The 26,146-nt window shown below is 40.8% G+C and overlaps 1 protein-coding gene across 2 annotated transcripts; it reads left to right on the top strand.

Moving 5' to 3' along the window:
- Positions 1 to 4,583: 4,583 nt before the first annotated feature.
- Positions 4,584 to 22,520, top strand: NXPE3 (neurexophilin and PC-esterase domain family member 3). 2 transcript variants are annotated; one of them, XM_062515425.1, is made up of 5 exons: positions 4,584 to 4,718; positions 11,794 to 12,554; positions 14,179 to 14,252; positions 17,209 to 17,415; positions 18,341 to 22,520. In XM_062515425.1, exons 1-5 carry the CDS (start codon positions 4,626 to 4,628, stop codon positions 18,889 to 18,891), a joined length of 1,686 nt encoding a protein of 561 aa, XP_062371409.1. In that variant the 5' UTR covers positions 4,584 to 4,625; the 3' UTR covers positions 18,892 to 22,520. The 2 variants fall into 2 exon arrangements, with proteins under 2 accessions (XP_062371409.1, XP_062371410.1); XM_062515426.1 differs by lacking the exon at positions 17,209 to 17,415.
- Positions 22,521 to 26,146: the final 3,626 nt, after the last annotated feature.

Here is a 26,146-nt window from a genome sequence, read left to right as displayed (position 1 = left end):
CTTTGCCTTAGGTTGCACTTTGAGCTGCAGAGTTGGTAGAAGAATTTGATGCATGGCTCATGAAGGAAGAGTGAAGAGAAATGAGACTGCTGTAGAACTGATAAACATTGTAGATTGAGAGGGGAAAAAGCTCCAGTACCAATTATCTTTCAAAATACTGTCTTTTTAATGCGTTCTGCTTTTACAGCCAGATGGCTTTCAATTCTTGACCTACAGTATATAATAGAAATAAAAGCTTATGCCTGTTGAGATTTTGCTTTCTATCTCTACCAGGTAACCACTGTTGTAAGATGCAGAAAGAAAAATAGAGGTAAGATCAGTTCTCCAAAACAGCTCTGGCTGATGGGGGTGGGGGCAGAAAACAAAAGTAGGCAATTTCTAATGGCTAGACAGTATTTCAGCTGCTCTGTCTTGTTTCTGGTTTTAAGCAACCCACATATTCCTTAGTAAAAATAACCTCAAGCCCTTAAGCTGTACTCATCCAAAGAACGGCTGGCAGGTGTGTACTTGGCCATTCCCAAACTCATGCAAGTGTTTACAAAACTAACTGCAGATGTCCTGCAGGCTCAAAAGTGCCGCCCGGCTCCGGTGCAGGGTGCAAAGCTCAACACTGACTGTGCGTGTCCTCATCACCCATCTTGAAGTCCTGCCTTCAATCCAGCCGCGTTTGCCCAGCCCAGCTCTGTTGTGCTGGGCCGTGCCTGTATCCCCCACTCAGCCCCTGCAGCTGCTCTGGGGCCAGACTCTCCTTTCACAGCCTTCTCTCTGTCCAAGACGGCCGCCTCTGCTGCTCCCTGCTCCTTTCACGTTCAGGCTCGGCATACTTTGAGCTGCGGTGGTTCGCGTCAGAGCCTTCTCTTGTCTGCGGCTGGGGACCACCATGGTGTTGCCACCCGGGCCATAGTGCCCGGCATCCTGCTTTCTTAGGTTCACCTGCGCTGGCTGAAAAATTACAGGGACGGTGCTGTTGTTTTTGTCGGGTTTTGCGTCTGTTTTCCTCTTCTGCGCCCCTTCTCCGCACAGCGGCCGCGGGGACCGAGCCCGTGTTCGGGGCGGGGCGGGGCGGGGGGAGGTGCGGCGGCCTCAGCCGCCGTGTGGCGGGCGCGCAGGAGGGCGGGGCGGCGGGAGCCGCGCATTTACAGCGAGCGCCTCCGGGCCGGGGGCGAGGCCGCTTCCTGGCCCGGGGGAGCGCCGGGGGCTGCGGTGAGGGGGCGAGGGCATGAGGGGGGGTGCGGCCTGCGCGGCTCGTCTGGGGAGCGGGGGGAAAGCCTGGCGGGGCGGCGGCGGCGGGCCCGAGGCTACCGAGGGAGGCCCGGGGCGGGAGGCGGGTGCGAGGTCCTGGGGTTGGCGGGTGCCCTGCTCGCGATCCCCCGAGGGCCGCGCCGCTCGGGGTTCAGCGGGGCGGCGGCTGAAGGCGCTTCCTGCCGGTCCAGCGGCCGCCTTGTGCCGCTCCCCCGGGGATGCTGGGGCCGCCTTGTGCCGCTCCCCCGGGGATGCTGGGGCCGCCTTGTGCCGCTCCCCGGGGATGCTGGGGCCCGCCTTGTGCCGCTCCCCCGGGGATGCTGGGGCCGCCTTGTGCCGCTCCCCCGGGGATGCTGGGGCCGCCTTGTGCCGCTCCCCCGGGGATGCTGGGGCCGCCTTGTGCCGCTCCCCCGGGGATGCTGAGGCCGCCTTGTGCCGCTCCCCCGGGGATGCTGGGGCCGCCTTGTGCCGCTCCCCGGGGATGCTGGGGCCGCCTTGTGCCGCTCCCCGGGGATGCCCGCCCCGCGGCACCCTAAAAAAGTACCTTTGATGCAATAAAACAGCCCGGTGCTGTTCGCATTGCCGGCAGCAGCGCTTCCTGCTCGCTGCCCCCGCCCCTGGCTCGTGGGTGCGTGCCCGGTGCTGTGTTCTCCGGTCGGGAATGCCGCGGCGCTGCCTCTGGGCTGCCGCCTCCCCGCGCCCTGGGGATCAGGACAGAATCTGCGAAAAACAGCAGCAAATCTGATTTTCCGTACTGGCAGCCGCGCGAGCATCAAGCCTCGGGCCCCGTGTGCCCCAGAGACATGGTTTGGGCATCGCCAGAGGTAGCGGCTCCTCTGTGCCTTTGCGATTTGCGTGACAGAATTTGGAGAGGTTGCGCTCATAGCTGCTTTTGTAACGCTGCTGGCTTAGAGAGCTGTAGGAATTGAGAGTTGACAGTAATTGACAGCTTGTAAAAAAACCCAAAGCGACAATCCTGTAATGGTGCATGAGACGTAATTTAATGAAGTATTCATAAAGATGTCATTAAATCGGTTTTTGTTTTTAAAACGTTGGGTAAAATGGGCCATGTGGTAATAATGAACAATGGTGAGAGAAGTAATACTTAGCAATAAATAGCAGAAAATTCAAAGGCACAGCATTGAAGTTTAAAAGAATAAAATACTTCAACAAAATCCTTGGGTCATTGTAGAAACTACAGTGATTTTTTTCAGGTAAAAAGATGCCATTTTATTTTGTGCCACTGAAAGCAAACCACCAATGTATGAACTTTATTAAAAGTATTCGTGTGTGTGTCTATACATATTTTTAAATGTATTGTTTCCAAGGTTATTTGGCCTTTTGTGTGGAGGGCTTCAGAGAATATTTCAGGAGCAGGGTAAGGCCTAAGGCCTTTTGGTGTACTTATAAAATAAATGAACAGGATCAATTATTCATCAATTGTGATGAAACTGGCACAATAATAAGCCTTTAGCATAAAGAAAGCTCTAAACCTGTACATTGAAAGGTTTTAGGGCATGTGACATCTACGAAATACTGAAAATTCTGAATGAAAATATATGGAACAGCATTCATGGTCTTTCTAGGTGTCTGAAATTAGTCTGTTAATTGTCATCGTCATGCTTTTTGGTGATGTGGAAAGAATTCTCAGCAACAGGATTGAAAATTCTGGTTTTGTCTAATGTATTTGTTTTTCTTCCTCAGTTGGGCATATAGGGCCTTAAATTTGCATTTTCATGCTAATTTAATTTTCACTTAAATATATTTATTATCAATTTATGACCTAATTTCCTGTTTTATGCAAATTTCATATTAGTGCAGAACTGCTCCAACAAAGCTGAATTGTTGTGGCATTTTGATGCTTTCACTTTAATGGGTATCTTGCTCTTTCAGTGCTGGTTCATTGGTCAGAAACACAATTTCTGTAATTCTCAGCAATGCATTTGAAGTTATAATCCTTATAATCCTTGTAAAGCAATTTGATATGTAGTCTATTTTGAGGCTGTCCTGGTTATATCAGTAATGTATTTCACTTTTCTAGCCTGTGTTCATTTGATAAATAATATTTTAATTTTGATATTTCATGTATTATTACATTTCATTTAAATTTACATATTGTTTTTCATATAGTCTTATAACTATAGGTACCATGTTTTTATATTATCTTAATTGCAAAAATTCTCAGTTGTACTATTTATAGAAAGTTATACAAAATTTATATAATCATTTGACTATGTTGTTGCACTTGGTGCATGGTTGTATGAGTAACGCTGCTTTGAGAATATTGGGTTTGGAGAGATTGGTGTCTTTTGACTGTCTCTCCTTGCCATCTGTTTTCTGTTTCCAAGTTTAGAGCTTCTGCAAGAACTCTTGCATAAAGATTGCATCAAAATTGTCCTTCTCACAAAGAAAGGAAGGTTTAATAGTCATTCTGAGTTAGCATTGAGAACTTTATCAGTGGCTGTTAAGTCTGTTATGTTATAGCAGATCAGTCATCAAGCAATCTTAAAAGAACAATATTGTATGAACATTAAAGTTTATGAAAGACAGCACTATTATTAGATTTAAAGAACCAGAAACATCAAATCTCAACACATATTCTTTAGAGAAATTATTTTTTTTAATTTTTAGAACTCCATATGTGTACCTGAGATAAAAGCAATGATAAAAAAACAAAACAGGGAAGATGTAATGTTATCGGTGATGCATGAAGTTAAAATTTAGTGTTTTCAAATCTCTTGGGTGCCTCCTCTTTAATGCTACAGTTGATTTATTTTTCCCCTCTTCCCAAGCAGAAAACCAGAGAAAGTTTTACCTTGCTTATACAAATTTGTTTCAGATATCAGTGTTTAATAACAGCTTATTAGAATGTGTGAACAGGTTAATGAGAGATGTCTCAACCCACAGGCTTCTGTTTTGGTCTGGTAATGTCTGGATGGTGGTGGTGTGGTCTAACAGATAAGTAGAGTGGTGGTTATTTGTTTGGCCTTTTTGATTGCCAGAACAAAATCTTGCACTTTTTTTTTTTGTATCGACTACGGGTGAGACCAGCTTTATGACAAGGGTTTGCTTTGGCACATGCAAGAGAATTATGTAGCATGATAGATAATGCTATTCAGATTAATTCCACAAAAATGAATCTGTGTTGGCCGTTCTATTGTACTAGTTATTGCCCCACCATTTGTAAGCTTTCAGTGTAAAACTTGACTTTAGTTCTAGTAATATTTTGGGACTTATTACAGTTTTTGTAAATGCACCTGCAGGAATGAAGTGGAAGTCAACTGAATCCTCTTGTGCTCTGCTGAGACGAAATGACATTCATGTTTGTGGTAAATGGAAGTCATGGCAATGTCTAACATGGGAGGGAAAGACACGAATGGACCATGTGGCGTGACTCGTTCAGACTGCAGCTCTTCTGCCTGCTTATGGCAGTGCTGGCTGTTGTGGTGCTAGTCCATAATTTTTTTCAATTAGAGGTAAGTGGAGCCTGTTTTTTCTCCAAGATGGCTTGAGCAACATTATTGACTTTCGAGTGTAAGGTTAGAATTGTCTGACTGACAGCATTTAGCTGTAAATTGGAATCACAGAAAATTAATGGTTGAAGGCGTATCTGGAGGTGCTTAATCCAACACCCTCCTCAAAAGACTGGCATCAGAATTAGCTTGGATTGCAACAGGATATTTTGATTTTTTACAGTATTCAAGGACAGTCATATTTCACAACCTATCTAGGCTGTTGCAATGCTGCATCCCTGTTAGATGGAGGAATTTTTGCCTTATGTGCAACAGGAAGTTGCCTCTTTTCCTGTTAGTGTACTTTAACTCCAGTTCCTCTATGACTCCCCTGTAGGTAGTGAAAGACTGCCGTTAAATCCTCTTTTGGTCTTCTCCAGATTAAAAAAATAGATGCTTTGGTTCCCTTACTGTCATTCCAGTTCCCTAATCATCTCTGGGGTTCTTAGCTGGTCTTGCCAGCTTTACTATGGCATGGGGTGTCCAAAAACCAGGCACAGTGTTCTAGGTATGACTTCACCATGGTCAAGTTGAGGAGAACTATGACTTTGCTCAGTCAGCTGTTTAAGATCATGGTAATTGCATACACAAAGCTGTGCTGCTGACACATGGTGAGTTTGCTGTCTCCTGGAATCCCTAGGTCTTTTTCTGCAGAGCTGTTACTAGCTTATTCACTTCTGCTCTGTACTGATGCAATTTTATTTGCCTTTCCCTTTTTCTCTCTGCTGTGTTTGTCTTGTATATCTTTTCATTTTACTTATCACTTCAGTGCAGAGGTACTTTCCAACTGCTTAGCCAGCAACCCCAAATTAAAGTCAAAGTGGATGAGGATCTGTCTGAGGGAGCCCTGGAGACTGACCCTGCCTGCTGGCTGCCTGCCTGGCCAGGCCTTCCAGTGCTGCATTTGGTAGATGGGAATTGTAATGCTTAGACTAGCACCTTGTTAAATTATATCTGTCCTTTGTGCATGCCTTCCAGTCAGTAATTGCTTTATGCTTTTAAGTTGTCTATATGCTGCTTGCAGAATCTTCCTTCCTTCTGACTAGTGATGCCCAAATGAAGTGATCCAAAAGAGGGGCTGTAAAACCCCCTCACCCCACACAAAATACAATTGAATTGGAAGAGAATCATGTAAGAGTAATGAAGATGTTTGAGAAGACTTAAATCACAAGTGACTCAGGATCAATAACTGAAGAATGAGCTTTTGTTACATATTCCAGTACTAGTGGGTGCATTAAATAAAAACTGTGGATGTTGGTTTTAAAGGAAGCAGAGATATTTTTTATGGATTGTAGCAAAGCTGCAGAAGCCCTTGCAGTAAGTCTTTGTACTTACTAAATGCATATATTCAAAAAATCTGGATGAATGCAAAGAAGAAAAATCCATTAGGGGATACTAGATCTTGAAGATGTTTACCCTAGTATTTAAGAAATCTAAACCACAAAGTGTTAGACAGTGTGTTAAGTCTACAGGAGGAAATGGCACAGCATGTTCGGCCTGTTTTCCTTTTCTGCCTGCTGTTAGAAACTATTAGAAATCAAAATATTGTGTTTGGTGGACTTCAGGTTCAAGTTAGCATGATCCGTTTTGTTTTCTCTTTCTGTGGTTTTATTTTGTTTTGGGTTTTGACCTAGGATGTTGCCTGAGAATTGCTGATATTTAGAATCTTAAAAAGTTTTCTTTCTGTTTTAAAATTCCATTTCTTAGAGAAATGGACAGTGCTTTGTGAGTGAAATGGAAAATGCAGGTTGGGTGTTTGCTCTGTGCTTTTTCTTGCCACTGCCCATGATAAGTGTCCTTGTGGTGTTGTTGCCTTTTACATATCTGCTGTTCTAAACTCAGTTAAGTACTGTGTCACTGGTAAATCTTTACACTATAACATGCAACTCTAATCCCTTGTGTTGTCATGATTTTTCTGAATGGACTGGTCCTGTATTGTCTTGGCTCTGTTTTCCAGGCAGTCTAATACAGGCATTTATGCTGATTCTTTTCAGTCAGAGATTAAAGCCAGAAAAAAATCTTATAAAGCTTTCACAGAATATCTGTAACCAAATCTGTTCAGGCTCTGGAAGGAGAGCTTATTGTTGGTTACTGTTGAGAGCATGTTTGTAAATGCATCAGACATATTTCTCATCCCCAGATCATCCAACCTAGCTGGCTAAAACTCAACATCTAAGGCAATTGTCAGCTGCCTCCATTCTTTTTTGCTTTAGGATTTTATAATTTTTCATGCTGGAATGTTTCCTCTTATTTTCCTAAACTACAAATGATACCCTCCCAGTAGTCATACCCGTGTCAGAATTTTACTTTCCTTGTTGTTTAAAAAAAAAAAACCAAAAAAACAAGCTGTTCACAAAACATTTGGTAGCCAACTTATTATTTGCTTTGCTTTTTATTATGGAATAACTATTACCTTGAGGTCACATAGTTGATCATATACTACCAGAAGAAATGTGTTTTTATTTTATCATAATTTTTTTCTGTGAATATAGCCCAACACATAAAATGTACAGTAATTTTTTGTGAAGTATCAGGATGTTGCCCAAAGATCATGCTTTCAGAGGATGCAGGTGGGTTTGTGTATTTTTACAGGTGGCCTTTAGAGTGACAGAACTACTTCAGGATTGGTTGTGAGCACTACTTTATCTGAAAGCACCTAGAAAAGAGAGTGTATGGGGAGAAGGGATGTTTCTTACCAGGATAGCATATGAAATCAGACAGCTGAAACTGAACAAAAGAACTGTGTAATAAAGTTTTAAATTCTTGCTGCTAAATTGCAAGTGCCTACAAAAGAGAACTTTATCTTATTCCAATTATTTCTGGAATATTTGACTGTCAGGTGATGGCTTTTGAGGATTGGCTTTGACACTTAGAGTAGCTTAGCAGCCAGACAGTGCTGTGAGATGGTAAGGATAGAGGACTGATTTATTATGTGTCATAGACAACAAATAAAGTACCTGGAGTGTAAAATTCCTGAAAATAAGATGACTGACCTTTCAGGAATTGGTATTTGTTCAGATTCAGATGTTGTCTCCTGGAACTTTTATTTCCCCACTGTGCCTGCTGCCTGGAAATCTCTTGTGTGGTTTCCTACTCTAATGACTGACTTCTGCAGGTTTGCAGCAGCTGTTTGGGGTGTATCAGGCCAAGGCAGGAGTTAACAGCTGGTGGAAGGTACTGGGCTTTGAGATGGAGTTTCCCCTTTTCACCAGCAGTGGAAATACTCAATGTTTTCTTCAGCCACCTACATTGTGGTGTTTAGTTGAGGACAGGTGCTCATTGCAGATCTTCCCAAGTACTTTGTGATCCTTCTAGAATATCTTTGAGAGCATTATTGCCTGGGTTAATCTATATGTTATATCTAATTTTTGCTGAGTTGGCGGTGAAAATGCCAAAAGCTGAGGAGATGAGCTGAAAGTTCCATTAGTTCTCATAAAAATACATCTTCCTTTTTTCCCTTTTATGACATCTCTAATGCAGGAAATGCTAGTGGATTTATTTGTGCTTAACTGACATATAACTTCTTCTGTCCTGCCTGTGTAACTTGGCAGATAGCCATTAAATTACTTGTGGTCACACTTGGATTCTGGTTAGCTTCAAAATGCAGTAAATTAAAAAAATAATGATAGGAAAAAAAACCCCAACAAATAAGAAAACCCAACAAAAAACCTCCTCCTACACAAATAAAAAACCCTCAAACCCAACAAATAAACAAAGCCCCCTGGGAATTGCACTTAAAATACACTACACTTTGAATGCAGTACACATGGAAATAAGCAAAGCAGGTGTTATCCAACATGGACCCTGTAATGAGCTCTAAAAGAATCTGTGTCATAAAGGAAGAGCACTCTTGAGAAATCCTCTTTATCTGCTTTTCATAAAGGAATTTTATTTAGTTCTGGCTGCTAACTACAGTAGAAAGACCTCAGTTCTGCACAGTCTCAGTATGACAACATAGAGGAGACAGAGAGATTTGGAAATACCAAGAGAGAGGAGGAAATGGAGTAGGGACAAATTAAGCTGATTTTTTACCTCAGGGCAGGCCTTGTATATCCGTAGGGGCAGGAGAACTTAAGTACTTGTTTCGAGCTGAGCCTGGGAAACATGAAAGGAAGGTGGTTTGGAAAGCTTTGGTATTCCAGTCAAGGATCTTTGATGCATTAATTCATTCTGAAGCTTTTTCTGCCTTTACTGGCAAAGAGAATCTCTGCAATGTTTTCTCCTGTGTGTGGCATACATGGTGTAGCTTATTTTCACAGTAAGCTTATAATTCTGCAACAATATATGGTCCTGATCAGGCTTGAAAGAGTGCTATAAAGATGAACAAGGATGCTGGAGAAAGAATTGTCCTTCAGCATGTTGAAGGAGCTCTGCTTTTACCTTCATGGAGCTTCCCCCTCAGGCCCTTTGAAGATAGACTGTGGAAATATTTGTGGTATGATCTGTTCTGCTTAGTGAGACATCAACTGGAGATGTTGAAGTGACAGTGCTTGTCCCTGTACTCAGCTGCATATACGTGAAGAGCTTTGGCCTTATGCTCTGCTAAAAGTCTGTGTAGGTGCACTGATTTGGAGACATCAAACCATGTTGTTTTCTGAATGAGTTTGTTAGCTTGGTGTTCTCTGCACCTTTTCCCACTGAAAGATATAGGTATGCCCCTGGAAAGACTTCAGAAAGTCTACTTAGGCCAGAAATGGCATCTTTTACATCTCTGACAGAAAAGACTGGGTTAAAAACTCTGAGGAAACTTACAGAAGACTTAAAATAGGGATAGATCAGTTTTTAAGCTGTCTTAGACAAGCATCTCTTCTTAATTTGAAAGGATTTGTTTTTCCCATGTCCCCCAACCTGAAGTACCAACTGTTGAAGCACCTACTGAAAACCAGAAACTTTCTCTTGGGTTACATTGAAAGCAACAATTAATTGTACACACGTATTTTCCTGTTTCACCCCTCTTTAGGAAAATCCGTAAATATTTTTGCTGAGGCATTGTTACTGGCTTATTGGATGTGTCAAAATACATACCTAACTTTTAAAAATATTTCCATGCAGTATTTTCTGTTTTATATGTATGTATTTATGCATGAGCAAGTGAGGGAAGAAGTTGTGGAGGTATCCAAAAATAGAAACTTGGCTTAATTCAAGAAAGCATGTAGGCAAGATTTAAAGTAGAACTGTGCCAGAGATTCACTCTCAGCTTTGGCTGAAATTTACTGGACTAATAAAAGTAATGTGCAGCATACATCTGCAGCTTGGCTTGCTGAAATGGAAAACAAAAATAATTATCAATTATCTCAGATGGCCTTCAGGGAAAATTTATTAAGTCCTGGGTGGAATACAAAACAGAAGCAAAAGCTTCTATTGTGATGTTAACATCTGGTGTATAAATGGGTATATGTCAATTTATGTTTTAGAGCTCCAGTGTAGCAACTTACGGTTTCAGGTTTCATAGTTAACTTGGATATCAAACAAGGAGGATCTGGTGTATCCACACTACATCCTCATGTGCTCATCTTCTTACTCTAAAGCTGATCAAAACCAATTTATGTTACAGTCTTCAAAAGCCTATGTGTTTCTATTACTTGTTAGGTTTACCTTTCTTCTAAAAAAGTATGTTGAATCTCAGTGTGGTTCAAATGATTTTAAGACACTGCTGATATTTCCATTGCCTAAGAAAGATTTATAACAACGAATAAGGGTTTAATATGAGTTCTGTGACTTTTAGTACATTATTGAGCAGTTAGTTATGGAGGAGGTAAATGGAAGACACTAGGGTATTTATATATGGTACTGATAAGTACAATGATATTTTTTAAAGATTTCAAATAATGTAGTTTGAATTTTTTTAGCAATCATTCAAATCTAAACTAGCATATCATCTGATGCTGTGTGAATGGTACACTGTATAATTTTCATCTTTGCTAGAAAAACAATTTTCCTTCTTTATGAAATAGAACTATGAATGAGTTCTGCTATATATATACCTGGCAATTAATTACTCATTAACTGCTGATTTTGTGTGTATTTGAAAGGTATTTTTGGATTTGCTGATTAGAAATCTCATGCGCACTTATGGGGTCTTAGACTGTCCTATTTTTAAAATTTTCCTAATGCAAACCTGCAAAATTATGTGATGTCATAAAGAAGATGGTATCTGCAGTCATTTGCATGAAAATACAGTTTTGGGTACTGATATTTTTGCACAAAATACAGTTTTTTCAAGTTGCAGCAGAAGTCCCCTCTCTTAGTCTAGTTTTGTATTTAACTATTGTGTGGATTAGGGGATGCTTTGCTTGCTGTTTCATTTGGTGCTAGAAGCAGCTGTATATAGTTTTTAAAATCTTATAAACAAGCAGTTTTTTTGCCTGTTTAGTCCTAGCTTGTCCTGCATTATTCTGCTTGCCAACTGGCTCATGAATTCATTGTCCCAGAAGAATCTGGGCTTTTGTTCTTTGATTTCTTTCAGCGTGCACATTACAGGGAAACATGCATTTCAGATAACTAGCCAAGAAATGATGTGACTGTGACTGGATAAACCACTGCAGCTGCTACATGCAGCAGTCTTCTCTGGAAGGCATGTGCAGGGGGTGCATCAGCTTAACCTGCAGTGTAACATCTCAAAGAAACCCTACTTCCCTGAATTACATAGGGCAGCTATTAGACTTCATGCTGCTCCAGGACTAAAATGTTACTGCAGAAGAAAACATGAGTTATAACTTAATCATCTAGCCTTTTGTCATTTTTTCCCACAATGATGATATTTAGAGAGTATACTTGTTCTGAAACCCTGCCATATATTGGATGTGATCTCTTTAAATGCTTGTTTGCCAAAGCAGGGTAGCCGCAGGTTGCCCACTTTTTCCTTAGATGCCATGGTCAAAGTAATAGATTTAGGTCTTCTAGTAAAGTTGCTTCATTTGGGAAGCTTCAAAGCTCTGTAAAGCAAAGCCCAGTTCTTGGGATAATTGCCTGACAAAGCATCAATTATTCACAGTGTTTCATTTCATAGCACAGCTTCAGGTAATCTTTTTCTCCCCAGAACCTGGATGATGACACAGTTTCAGGATTGAATTGGATAACAGAAAACAATGTCCAGCATTCTCTGTCACAGACTACCAAAACTACCAGGAAGCCTTACTGTGGGTACACACAGCAGACCTTGTCCAAAAGGGAGCAAGCGGAGCAGGAATCGTTGCTTGCTGCAATACAGTGGCCAAAACCCCCTGATGGAAAAATTGCCTTTGCACAAAGTACTGATCCCACACACAGTGACTTTGTGATTGTGAAACCCAGCAGGTTCTTCAAGGTGGGTGATCAGTTGGAGGTACTTGTTCGTATGAAGGATTTCCAAGGAAAACCCAAACAGTATGGTGGAGACTATTTACAGGCACGAATTCACTCTCCTGTGCTGAAAGCTGGAGCAGCAGGAAGGATTGTAGATTGCCATAATGGCCTTTACAAAATCTTCTTTACCTTGCTTTGGCCAGGAGAGGTCAAAGTTTCTGTGTCACTTGTCCATCCGAGTGAAGCAATCCAAGTTCTCCTGCGTTTACGAGAGGAGAGGCCGGACAGAGTCTATTTCAAAAGCTCATTCAAGTCTGGGAGGTATTCTGAAACAACGGAGTGCAATGTTTGCTTGCCTGGAGGCCTCCCAGTCTGTAACTTCACAGATCTCTACACAGGTGAACCATGGTTCTGTTACAAGCCTCGAAAACTGTCCTGTGCCAGCCGAATCAGCCATGCCAAAGGTGGATATCTGAAAGGTCTTCTGACGCAAGAGGAGAGCCTCTTTTTCCAAAGGTTTGTATGTTGTTGAATTTATATATATATTCAGTTAAGTTGTTTTGTTTGCAAACTTTAGCCTATTGCTTAAATATGACACATTGCCTTAGAGGAGGATTGTATCTTCAGGACCAGGTGTTTGGTGTTAGTTGTTGAATAGTCTGTTCCCCTCCATTCAGCTGTGCAAGAGTCTTAGACAGCAGTCTTAAAGAAACTTGGCATGTAGTTCTCTTTCTGTGCTTTGAATTCAACCCTACTGAATTTCACAGGAGCATGCTGCTTACATCTGGCTGTGGTTTGGGGGACTGCAGGTTTATTTTGTGTTTCCATACCTATGCTTCCAATATCAATAACAATGCTTTGAGAAGTATTTTTGGCCAAATCTAAACCACCTAAAAAAAGTCCGCGTTTAGGCTTATTTTTACAGAAATTATCAATTGTTTTCCAAATCAATTTGTTCTCATCAAAAATTATCTGAAATGTGTTCTTTGTTGCTCAATATGATTTTGAAATTTTAGAAACAGTTTTCAGGAAGAAAACACCTGATTGAAAAAAATTGCTGAGCAATACCCATGCAAGTGCATGGGTAACATCTGTGCATGTTATTTCAAGTGTCAAACTAAAGTAGTTTCACAGTCATATTTTATTTGTGCATTCAGCATTAAAAAAAACCCAAACCATCTCTTAGTGCCTGGGTACGTGTGACAGAACTGCTTCTCTATGAAATTCCACAGCTGAATTTAGATAAAGTTAGTTATTGTGTAGTGTCAGAATTGTAGCTGTAGGCTACTGACTTGCACTCCAACAAAGATATTGTAGGAAAGTCTTTTGGTACTATGTTCACTTGAGGCCTAAATTAAGAAAGATTTTAGAGTAGCAGCTCCAAATAGTTTAATTCAGGAAAGTATGTGGGCATGTTCATAACCAAGACCAGAAATAAAAAGTAAGCATCAGTGGAATTTTTTCTTGGCTCTTCCATATCAAGTTTGTTTTGTCTTTCTGTGTCTCTGCCAGTCCACCTGTAAAATATGGCTTATATTTGTTGGTGATATTTCCATATGGGAATGGGAAAGGTGTTTTTCTTGGTTTTGTTTTGATTGTTTATTAGTTAGTTTGTTTAATTCAGCTCTGAGATCCTTGACTGAACTGGCCTTTAGAAATTCCATATAATTTATTTTTTAAATGGACAAAAAAAGTAGACAAGAATTCTCTTCAAAACAGTAGCAGAAGACAGAACAAGAACTTAGTATTAAACAGCTGAGAGCTCCTGTTACAGCCCTGTACCCTTGCAGTGGTTTGTCCCCACATGTTCTCCAAGCTGGGAACATCTTTGGGGCAAGTCCCCAACAGCTTCCTGCAGACCTCTGACAGCTTGATTGCTTTATTGAGATCTGTGTTGGTACAAGTGTGCACAGGATTTGTGTCAGTGCCATGAAATTGTGAATTCAGATTCAGAATAATGATGGTGGTCCCAAAGTAAATGTGGAATGAATTCAGCTATAGTAAGTAGGGTAAACTTAGAGTAAAAATTTATAGTACTGTGTGCTTATTTGAAGTGGAATTAAGGCAAAAATGAGATTAATATTACCTTCAAGTTTCACAGTAACTTTTACAAATATTGCTGTGTTCATTTTTGTTCAAGTGATGTGAATATCAAAAGGCCGATACTCTCCAGTGGACCAGATTCAGTCATTGTAAAGCCCAAGGCATTTACAGGTAAAGTGAACTGCATAAGATTCTTGTTTGTAATTCATAATTAAATTGCTAAAAAGAACAAGCATCAGATAATAAATTCAAGGGTTTTTTTTAGCATGGCATAAAAATCAGTATCAGATTTCTATTGAGACTATGGAGGCTTTTGGCTGTTAACTGTAATAGAAGTTCAGAAATAATGAAAAGTGTTTTCTAAAATTACATACATAAATGGGATTTTTAGCAAAAAAAAAATCAAACTAAGAGAGACATTTCTTCTCTTGCCAAAAATGTCTTATTTCCCCTTGCATTTACTCACTCTGTAAAAATGTATTAGTGACTGCTTACCAAACTCTCAATCTAATGAAAACAGCTGTGTGGTGTTTCTTAATTTCTTTGTTAAGAATGTTGTGTAACAGATTTTGTTAACTTGCATTCAAATATTGCCATAATTTGTGTTACCACAGGATGTCAAAACGTGCAGTTCTGGACCAGAACCTGTGTTCTGTGCCCTTTCTAAGAACAGAACAAAGACAGTCTGTACTTAAATAAACTCAGAGGTTTTATCTCATTCATATCCAAATGCAAGCTTTTTATGCTTCTAAAAAGTCTGCATGAAGTGTGATACACAGAGAATTGTTTCTTAATTAAATTAAGAATAATTTCTTAATTGAAAACTTGCCATAATTTTTTTCATAAGGTGACAGAAGACTTTTAAGGTAGAGTTACTGACCTGAGCAATAAAGTCTGAACCAAAGACAACTTAAAGCATTTCTTGCTTTTAGTTTTACTGTTCACTAAAAAAATGCAGTTCTGCTACTAGGCTTGCAGCATTTTACCCTCCATCTCTTTTCTTTGTCCACATCCTTTAGCTGATGTGGTTTTGTTGCTTTTTTTTATCTTGCATATTTCCTGACAGAAACTGCTGCAAATTCAAAATTTGATTGTCACCCTTCTTCCAGGAGCTATGAATGTTCAAAGCCTGCCTACAATGTCCTGAGAATTAATGCTGGGTTAAAAAGGGTTGATTGGAGTAGCACATTTCCTCAGGGAAATTCCTTCTACATTCAGTCTCTGAATAAATAAACTGAACTCATTGTTATGCTTGTGAATGTATGGATTTGTTAGGACGGATGGTACACACAAACTCATTGCTCTGTTGTTCTTTTTGTACATGTTTTTCTGTGTGGTGGTAAATTTTAAAACATCTTTTTTCCTGAAATACAAGTTTATTCCTATCCTTGATTTTTAACCTCAGATTGGAGCTTTTATTCTCTTATATAAAATCTCAAAGTAAGGGCCAGTTTTGAATTCTGGGCCAAAATTTGTAGGATACTATATACAGACTTGAAATGCTGATTTACTGTGGGGCGCCAAAAAGTTGTTCTAGTACCACTGTTACATCTTTATGTATAAGAATCCTTCTAAAATGTAGAAAATTGCTTTTATATCAAAACTTAGAATCAAACAAACTCAAGTTTTGAATTCACATTATGAATTAGTCATTAACTCCATGACCATGTGAAGGCTTTTTTTTCCCCCCGTTCTCCTGTTTATAAATATTGGATGAGTCCAGATTATTAGTTGGGTTGTTTTTTTTTTTCTTCCTTCTCCCTGCTGTCAGATTTGAAGAATCATCCAGAGACAGAATTTTCCAATGGCTTTATTCTGTGATAATTGCGATTATATTATTTGTGTTATACAAACGTATAGTAGTTTGCTTTTTACAGCGTCCCTGTGAGGTCTAAGGAGGTTAACATCTACTAATACAACATGCAGAGGATATTGAATAGAATAAGCAATTAAAAATACTTATTAGGAAAGATGCTTATGGTTGGCTCTATCTGTGTTGCAATGAAGCATCTACCAGAGGGTGCTTTTGGGCCCTGGAATTCCAATGCTTGTACTTTTGGCCATGGCGAGGTCTGCTTTATCAAACAGCTGTAAGTTATGACAGGGCCTGGACTGTTCTTAGCAGTCTCCACACCAAGCTGAGTAGAAGTGTTTAAACAGCTGGAAGTGTCTGCTCCATGCAGCTGGTGTTTCTGCTGGGGAAGATCTCCATGTTTGTTCAGCTGAGATATTTGAATACACAAATAGCAAAAGAGGAACCTGAAACAATCTCATGGAACTTTGATGTACCAATATCACCCTGGTTACTAAGAGAAATATGGCAATATTTGGCTGATGTAACCATGATATTGCAGCTTCTCTTCCTGTAATCTCTTGTAATCCTGTTACCTTTGCTTGCAAGATATCACTCAACTTCTGCAAGTTAAAAAGGCATCCTATGGAACAGAGCTTCCTTGGTGTGTAGTGGCTCTTCAGGGAGCTCCCCTAAATGGGGGGGGGGGGGAATTGATAGCAGAGCGAAAGTACAAAATCCATGAAATTAGAAACTCTCATGATTATCATATTCAAATGGCACATATAACATTTTTGGTCGTAGCTTTAATTCTGGCAATATCTGGGTTTGGAGGCCTTATGGTTCAGACTCTTTACTATTCTAGAGTGCCGGGTATGTGTTATTCCATATCAGTAGTTTTTTTTTTTGGGGGGGGGGGGGGTGTGCTGCTGTTTTGGTCTGTTTGGGGGTTTTGGTGGGTTCGTTTTTGGTTTTTTTGGACGCTTCTCCAGGTTGTCCCGGCCGAGCGGCGCTGCCGTGCGCAGGCCGGGCGCTGGAGGGCAGCAGTGCACCGCGGGACGCCGGGCCCTTCCTGGGATGGGGAAGATGCTCCCCTGGTCTCCCTGCCTCTGCTCCTCTCTGCCGGGGCAAGCACCCACCACTAAGAGCTTCCAGCTCAGAGAGAAAGGTGTCAGATACGTTTCTCCATTAGCGGCAGAGATACCGTTTGATTTAAACCAAGCTGAACAGTAATCAGCCGCCCGGCTCTTTTCAGCAGTCACTGTCTAGGTGTCAATGAAGATTATGGAGGCTGCTTTGGTTCCGTGTTAATTTCAAAGGATTCTTCTCTTCCAGATTCAAGCAGTATGGACAGAGCTGAAGATCCCACAGCTTCCCCATCTGGTTATTATTATGAAGACCAGTGGAGGTCCAGAACACATTGGATCCATAATTTTAACAAATCAGATGATATAACCGAATGCTTACAGGGAAAAGTAATCCACTTGTTTGGAGACTCTACAATAAGGCAGTGGTTTGAATATTTGACAGCATTTGTTCCAGGTAATTCTTTGTTTTTAGTTTCGTCCTTAAGGGCCTTTACAAAACCTTACTTCTCACATGTCAGACCCAGAGCTGGTTTTACTGAGTGACAGTGACAAAACAAAGAAAGAAGAAAGGCAAAACCTCATCAGAAGCCCTAGAAGACAGTCAGATGTTTGAGCAGGCACTGTAAACATGTAAGCCTTGCAAATGGGGCCACCAGGTATCTGCAAAGTTGTCCTTGTAACAGGACTTCTGCTGGTTGTGAGTTAAGGTGGCCACCCTGGGAGGCATGGCAGGAAGTCACTTGGGTTGCCTCTGTAAGGCCTTGCAGCATCCCAGTCACACGAGAGATTTTGGAATGAAGTAGCAGATTACCTCCATTGCTGTTTATAGGTTTTGGGGCCCTTTTCCTTATTCAAGTTACTTAAATAGAAGAATTTCAGTAGACAATTAAATATTCTTGCCTCCCTCGTCCCCTTCCCCCGAAGCACTTCAATTGTGTTGGAATTGTGTTGGAATTGTGTTGGAATTGTGTTGGAAGCACTTCAATTGTCTTTGAGCTACCTTAATTCCTACAATTCGAAGTAATATTTAAATTTAATGGAATCCTAAAATTGCTGGAAGTATTCTTGTGAACCCTGGATTCAGAGAGTAACAATGACTTTGGAAAGTTAGTTTTTTTACAGCAGAGAAAGAAATAGTTCAGAAAACTTGGAAAAGGCATTGACAGCCTTATGAAATCCAAATGTGCTGCCCTGCAGATTTCAACACCCATAAACTCCAGTCTGAAAAATGCTGCTCACCTTCTGTTTAATTTTAGAGTTCTCTGAAGTATGTTCAGATTTCCTTATCTACTCTTGCTTTGCCCTGTGGTCTAAGCATCTTGTTGACAGTTTGAAGTTCTTATGCCGTATTTCGTTAACACTTGCTCCTGGGCTTTCAGATCTAGTGGAATTTAACCTGGGGAGCCCTAAGAACGTAGGCCCTTTCATGTCTGTGGACCTGAAGCACAACATCCTGCTGAAGTTCCGCTGCCACGGGCCGCCCATCCGCTTCTCCACAGTGTTCAGCAGCGAGCTGCGCTACATTGCCAACGAGCTCGACAGCATCGTGGGCGGCAGGAACACTGTCATAGCCATAACCATATGGTCCCACTTCAGCACCTTCCCCTTGGAAGTGTACATCCGGCGGCTCAGGAACATCCGCAGAGCTGTTGTTCAGCTGCTGGACCGCAGCCCCAAGACTGCAATCGTCATCAGAACTGCTAATGTTCAGGAGCTTGGACCAGAAGTGAGCCTCTTCAACAGTGACTGGTACTCCTTTCAGCTTGATTCTGTCATGAGGAAAATGTTCTCAGGAATTGCTGTGCACTTTGTGGATGCTTGGGAGATGTCTGTGGCTCATTACTTGCCACATAACCTGCATCCTAATGAAATAATTGTTAAGAATCAAATAGATGCATTTTTATCTTATGTGTGCCCTTTGCAAACTTAGCACAAATGGGTATCCCTATGTTGTCTCTTGCTATAGCCGAAGTACAGTTGCTTGTTTGAGCTGTAGAATGAGGCTGGATGATATGGAAGAGCTCTGAATACTGTACTTGCTTGCAGGATAAGGAGGGTGGCCTTAACTCTGGTTAGCTGTGCAGGGTGGTAAAGAGGAGTTGACTCTTCAGGCCATATCTTCCTGGAAGATTTATTCCTTCAAGCTTATCATTCATACCTGAGATTATTAGAGAGCACCTTAAATTAAACTGGAAAGATTCAATAAGAAACTATTTGGGTTATTAGCTTTACTTGTTGTCTGCACTGTATGCATAATTTAATCCTGATTCTGTTGCCAGGGTCTTGTTGCTCAGAACAGTGTGTGAAACCTAGGAAGGATTTTGGGAATGATCTTTCAGCATTCCAGAGGTTAAGGGATGTCTCCTCCAGTTGTGTGTCAGAGAAGCACAGTGTCTGTTCTTGTTGTTCTTGTTTCCAAGTCCTAACTAGGAACATAAAGGGAGTGTACCAAAGTCAGCAATAAGGAAGCACAATCATAATATCTGTAGAATTAAGTAATGAAGAATTTGCTGACATTTAATCCAGCACACTAGTTAGGCATCTTTGTTGTTTACAAATTACTGCTAAGTAATGCAAATAGCCAGTATTTTAGTTTGGTTTCCTGTACTACTGAATTTCTTTTGAGTTTTGATACACGGTCTACTTCTTGATTTATTATTAGTGAGGATATGTGTTTTAGACCTCAGTGAAAACACTGTCTCAGGCAGTTTCTGCAAGTTCAAGTTGCAGGCTCACCTACTTGAAGCTTAAAGCACTTGCCAGTGAAAGTGTTTCATTTGCCAGTGAAAGTGTTTCCATTCCCTGTGAGCTACAGCAGTTCTGTTCAGTGGCTCTGCTGTGTCCTTGGTATGCCAGGTCTGGACGAGGAGGCCAAATGACCCAAGGGCCCCTGGTGTGCTTTGGTAGTGGTGGTCAAGGCCATGCAGTGACTCTTCTTCAGGGCCTGGCAGTTCTGTCATTTCTTCATGAACTTCACTGCTGACAGTATAAAAGGTGGAGCACCCTGCACTCAAAAGCCAAGTGTGCCCAAGGTTGCCTTCGTATATCTGCTTGACACAGACCCAGGTTTGGTGGGCTGACAGCATTTACTGCTGCTTATTTGATTGTGCCTGTCCGCAGTTTTAACTGGAAGCTCTTTGAAAACAGTTTTTATTAAACTCAACTTCCAAGTTAAACAGCAGAGAAGTGTTCCATGCTGTCATATTTTTGGTCCCACTCAGGCCCGAGCCGATCTTCACTGGCTTGTGTCAAAACCAAGTTGAATCTTTGTGAGCAAACTGAGAAGATTAATTAAGACAAATTTGCAGGTTGCAGAGTAAAATAATCGAAATGTCTTTATGTTAGAAAAAGTTTCACCCTTTATTAGGTTTGCTGCTCTCCTAAGAAAGTTTGTGCTCTTATTGCCAGAGCCCTAAGAGAGCCAATGCTACAGCTACAGCAACAGTATTCATTATAAAGGGCAACTGAGAAGTGGTTTAAAAACAAATATAAACTATTCTAGCATGTAAAAGGCATCAGTACTATCCATCTATAAACTTAAAAATTTAAAAATATTTAAACATGTCTGGAGGAATTGTGTACACTGAAATAGCACCTATTCTTAGCTTTTCAAATCAGCAATTGATTTGAAAACTTGCTGGTTCCTAGTGACAACTGCCTCACACAGCATCTGCCCTTATATTAGCATTGGGTAACTATTTCTTGCTTTAGTATGGTAAGAGCAATTTAGCCTCTGCTAAAAAGAGGTCACACCAGTTCAGATCTGGGAAACTATACCACCACAATGGAAAATGACTTTTCATCTTTTCCAGATGTAATTTTTAAAGTAGGTAAAGACTTTCATCCTGAATAACAACTCTATCCTAATAATGCTTATGGGAATAGGAATTCAGACTTACTTTGAAGGAAACTACTTCATTTGTGGACTGACCATTAGGTTTAACTCATAAAGCCATATTGTATGTGAAAATGTTGTGGCTGTATGTGTCTTCTCTGGGTGTTGTAGTGCTTGCTACTGCTCCTCTACAGCAGCTTTATATCACTGTTAGCTACCAAGCACAGAGAGAGAAGAAAATATTTTTTTGAATGCTTTGACAGTTGAGAGAAAGAGAACAGAACTCCTATTAGCGAAAGTGTCTAATTGCCTTCTGGTAGACCCTCATCCTTTAGATTAATTAGATTAATTTCTTAATAACTGATGAACTAACCTATTGGTAATGAATTTCAGGGAAACTGCCAGTTGATTTAGAATAAAGATCAAGATTTTATTTCTTTGGGCTTTGAAATAGTGAAGAGAAGTGAAGAAACTGAGGATTTACTCGTGTTTGGGGACACTGTGCTTTTAGATGTCATTCAGATGATCTATGAATGATTTTTCATTTCTATTCTCATCTTACTACCATCACACCCGTTGTGTATGTATGGGATATGCAAACACAGAAGCAATAAAATATTTTTAAATCAGTTTCTTTAAACTTCTAAGTGAATTTTAATAGGGACTTAGGTTAAGATGTTGGTTATTTTTGAAGTTACTTAATGTGAAGCAGGACTGGAAAGGAATTTCTCAGCATGCGTTAAGTATCTTCCTTGACACATAAAAAATTAATTCACAAGGTTTTTCAAAGCTCTGTCTTCCTTTTATTTTCATTTTCTTCATTTAAAATGAACAAATTGTATTTTTTTACATTTTTATTCTTTTACTGATAATTTTCATTATTAATCTTTCAACAGATTTTTTTCTTTTGAAATTTCTTTATTCAAAGTCCAGCTCCCTCAAATTCCAGTGAAAGAAACTACTTTTATTGTGTTTATTAGAACATTTCAGAGTAATTTATTTATAAAATAAATAAACTCCATTTTATATATATTAGTGTTGTACTGTAATATTCTTGGAGTTTTGTTTATCATGTATATCTTCTTAGGCTGATTTATTCCTTCTAGAAATTTAGTAAAAATGTTAGTTGAATTGTTGATGAGAAGGGAGGATAAAAAGTAAATGTTTCCCTTTTTCAGGTTTTCAGTTGCTTCAGCACTACTTAATGAGATTTAAATCACCATTTTTCACTGTTTTACTTGTTAGAGGCAAGCAATTACAAATGGAAACTTCACTTACCACAAGTGTCTCTACAATTTTTTATGTGCTACAGGTGACAATTTAATGTGTAAATGACAAAAATGAAGGTTAGACGTTGCCTTCTAGAGGGGTGGAGGATACTGGGGTTTTGCTTTTGTTTTATTGCAGAAGTGTGGGTTAAAACATTCTTCCATTTATGACAGTTTGAGTAACAGCAAAAAACTTCAATCATAAACGTGTTTTTCATTTATAAAGCACTTATTCCTTAAGTCCAGATCATTTAATATATATTCAGACTGTTTAGAAGGCTCTTACTCTCTGTTGGAAGCAGTGAAGAATTCTGTATGTTAGAGAAAGAACTTGTTTTCAAATAACTTGTTATTTTCTAATACATGTATGTTATTGTAATACTTACAATATGCAGAAGGCTCTACTGTCTTATTTCCTGATATGATCAGAAAAACAATTTAAATAGCCAAAAAGCTCAGAGAATGAAAAATTCCTAATAAAGTGGGCAAGTTTACTTGAACTGTTTAATCTGATTAAGTCTCAGTTTATCTTGTTTGCTGTAACCCCATGTCCTTTATATTTTTATAGCTGCATAGTAGTTCCCTTAGTTTTACCTATTATATCTTGTGCTGTGTGTTGGGCAGGAATTTCATGCTATGGTTTATAGATTAAATTCACTCTTAAGTGATCTTTTTTTTGGGTGGTTTGTATTTGGTGAGGGGTGATCTGTGCCTGACATGAGACCTAGCACTGAAGCACACTGATGTTTCCCTCTGTTGGTGTATCAGGCCTGACACCAGGCCTGTAACAAAAGCTTGTACATAATCTAGGCTTCCTTCTTTGAGGGCTTTTGCAGCCTGTCTGACCCAAAGGACATCCCTAAACCATTTCATTTTAAAAAAGGACGAAGAGCAGATTCAACATGGTCATTGTTTCTCTATCTTATGAACAATTTTTACTTAAATAATGTGAGAAAAATTGAGGAGACGTGTCCTGTCAGTAAGTCAGAGTGTTCAAGGGCTCTAGAGCATCCTACACTGGCAGACTGTGTCCACTGCCCCATGAGCCCAAGGGCTGTGTTTGCAGGGTGATGGGGAGAGGGAGAGAGTAGGTGCCTGGTACAGATTGGGGCGTCTCTGGGATGGTCCAAGGGTGGAGGATTTGGGGGATGTCCACTAGCTTGCCTTGGAGTTAGCTTGCAGCCAGGTCTCCGCAGCTGGGAAAGTAGTAAGCAGGGTGCAGTGCCCTTTGTGCTGATTCCTGATGTATATAGCCAAAAATGGCCTCTTTGACCAGGCTAAATATCCCTGAATGACAAAATCCTGCCAGCTAGGAGAGAGTGCTGTGGTAGTACTGCCAAATATTTGTTCTGTTTTTCTGTTCCCCTCTCATTCTGTGGTGACTGCTGAAGAGGGCAGGGTAGGGGCAAGGGCCAGGGATGTGATCTGGGTGCTGCTCACACATTCCTCCCAAGCACAGAACTGGGGCCATGCCCAGCCTGCTCTCACCAGTCCCAAGGGCCTCGAGGGGACAGGGCAAAGGCAAAGCTGCTTCTTCCCAGTGTTTGGCTCTGGAAACCATATTGAAGCGTGCTGCCATGATGTCCAGTCTAAATCGGCCTTCACTCAGACAAAAACGAACAAGAGAGGCCTCAAAGTATGATCTGCTTTTCAGTGTGGCATTAGGTCAAGCCCCAGCCTCCTCAGAGGGGAAGTGAGAGTGGGGAGTAGGACAGAGAGGGGAAGCAAAAAAGTAGGATGCAGATAAGGAAAAACAACATGCAAAGATCTTCCTCTGTGACACCAAGGAGAGGAAGAAGGTGGGGGATTTGGTCATGTGGAGATTTCCAAAGGCAATACTGATGGTGTGGGACAGACCCACTTCTCTGAGATAGCGCACTGAATGCACATAGATGTATTGCTCCACATGTGTTTAGAAAGGAACAGTTCTTTCCACCCAGGCTGCTCACCCACCTCTTCCTCTATGCCCTCCTAACAGCAATGACACAGCAATCATGTTAGGTACAGTTCCAAACTCTGCTTGCAGTTGATTTGAAGCCATGTGTATCGTGTTCTTACATGACTGTAGGTGTGACATATCATAGCTGGGGAACTTTTAAGAAACCCAAAGCATTTGATAAGGAGGAGTGCACAGGCAGGTTTTCATTATGTGCCAAGTGTTCCTCAGAGGCTATGGTGACTCAGAGAAGGCATGTAACTTGCCTGAGATGGCATAGCTTGCTTGGCAGGGCACGAGCTTGAGCCTCATTCATCAGACACAGTGACAGGAGGCTCACCAGGACTGACAAAAAAACAAAACCACATGGTTTCTGATCTGGTTGGAATGGGGCTTCTTGTGTTCATCCCATGGTGGAACTGCATGCATCCCCAGTTAGCAGCATATAAGGTAACTTCTAACATTACCTGTCATGCTAATTTTGTGCTAATGTCATTATTATGTCATGCTAACATAATACATACAACGTCATTATGTCATGCTAACATTAGCACCTTTACGGTACAAGATCAATGTATTTGAAATCAGGGAAATGTTTTATGTCCTTGAATCTGGATCTTTGACTCTCCTGAATTGTTAGTTCACCACAGTGCTTGTCAGCCAGATCTGAACTCTCATGTAAAAAAACCTAGTTTGTATCTGGGCGGTGATTCTAAAATCCCATCCCAATTACTTGTCCTGTCCCACTCCTTGTCCTCTTTCACTGTTGGTGTTACTAGCCTCTTGAGGGCATATTTGGTAGACTTCTGGGGTGATTCAAGCTGGCCTACTCTGTGAGTCTGTCATGGTGAATTGTACAAGAGCTTCTCTGCTTGGAAGGTGAAAGGAATTTTGTAGGGAAATGCTACAGGAATGAGTGTTCTGTGAGCCCCAGATGCAGAGTGAGCGAGTCACTAAAACTAAGTGAAAGTGCAATGTGCCCTCCCCCACATCCCAACTCTGTCAGCTGGCGTGGGCTTAATAGATTAATCCCTTAATGAATGTGGCCAGAAGAGGGCTTTGAGGCACTGAAAAAGAGTCTGGAATGACTCTCAAATGAAAAACATAAGCCACAATATAGTTGTCTTGGTGGTGGTTTGTTTTCTAACCCTTGCATAGTTTGTGTTTTGAAAGCAAATGTCATAAATACCACTGAGACTCTTTGACTTGGCATTTGTTTGAGAGTGAAATCAGTTGATGACATAGATTTGGTAACTCTTAGGTTGAAGACTGTACTTCAGAGGATGATTTTCTTCCCCAAAAATATTATTTTAAATCTGTTTTGGTTTTTTTTCCTTAAACCATAAAAGGATCAAGAGGAGTAAACTTTACTAGGATAGAATGGTACATCTCTGCTGCATAGAACATTAAGTATCTGTGATCTGAGAGCAAGACATGCTGTCAGTGTTCTCTGGGTCAGGCATCCATTAAACATTTTGTCTCCTCCAATTTTTACTCTCTCCTTTCCTGGTCAGTTCTGAAAATGGACAAGTGCTTTTCACCTTTCGCCCTTGTGCTTGGGCCCTCTGAAGACACCTGTTGTTTTTTGGTTCAGTTTGGTACAGGGCTGTCCCTTTTCTCTCTAAATCTCTGCTGCAGGCTGAGATTTAAAAGAATATTTTGCAATGTCCAGGAATATGACAAGGACTATTCCTCTGCTGTGGTGTGGCTGCTCGCTCTGAAGGATCTCACAAAAGATCTTCCAGGTGGGACATGTTCATGGGAATGCAGTAGGTGAGAGGCATGGCACAAGGACCTGCAGTGATAGAACCATGACAAATTACAGGGTTTTTCCCGTCTTGCCATCCTGCAGTCAGCTCTTTCCACTCCTTCCTACCCTTTGGTTTTCCCTGAGCTGTGTGAGTCATGCTTTCCAGTCCTGCTTGCCCTCTTTTCTGAGTCAGCTTCTCTCAGGGAATTGTCACTTGCTCTTGGCAAGGCAGCTATTTCTGTCTCTAGCTGTTTCTTCCTTCTAATGGTTTCATATATTTCTGCTCCATATTTGTATTTTTTCCTTGGGTATTAATATTATTGTTATTCGCTTTTGCTGTGCCTTGCTTTTTGCCTTTTCTTTGATAAGTAAAGTTAGAAACTTACTTTACTGAAA

Source organism: Cinclus cinclus, chromosome 2, assembly GCF_963662255.1.
Source record: "Cinclus cinclus chromosome 2, bCinCin1.1, whole genome shotgun sequence".
In the NCBI taxonomy this organism is placed as follows: Eukaryota; Metazoa; Chordata; class Aves; order Passeriformes; family Cinclidae; genus Cinclus; species Cinclus cinclus.
This window is presented reverse-complemented; position numbering and strand designations above follow the sequence as displayed.

Bases quoted from the DNA above. Each gene is read 5' to 3' on its own strand.
- NXPE3 (XM_062515425.1), top strand. From the start codon at position 4,626: ATGTGGCGTGACTCGTTCAGACTGCAGCTCTTCTGCCTGCTTATGGCA. The intron at 12,555-14,178 runs GTTTGTATGTTG...TTTTTGTTCAAG, and splicing joins GAGAGCCTCTTTTTCCAAAG to TGATGTGAATATCAAAAGGC. The intron at 14,253-17,208 runs GTAAAGTGAACT...CTTCTCTTCCAG, and splicing joins AAAGCCCAAGGCATTTACAG to ATTCAAGCAGTATGGACAGA.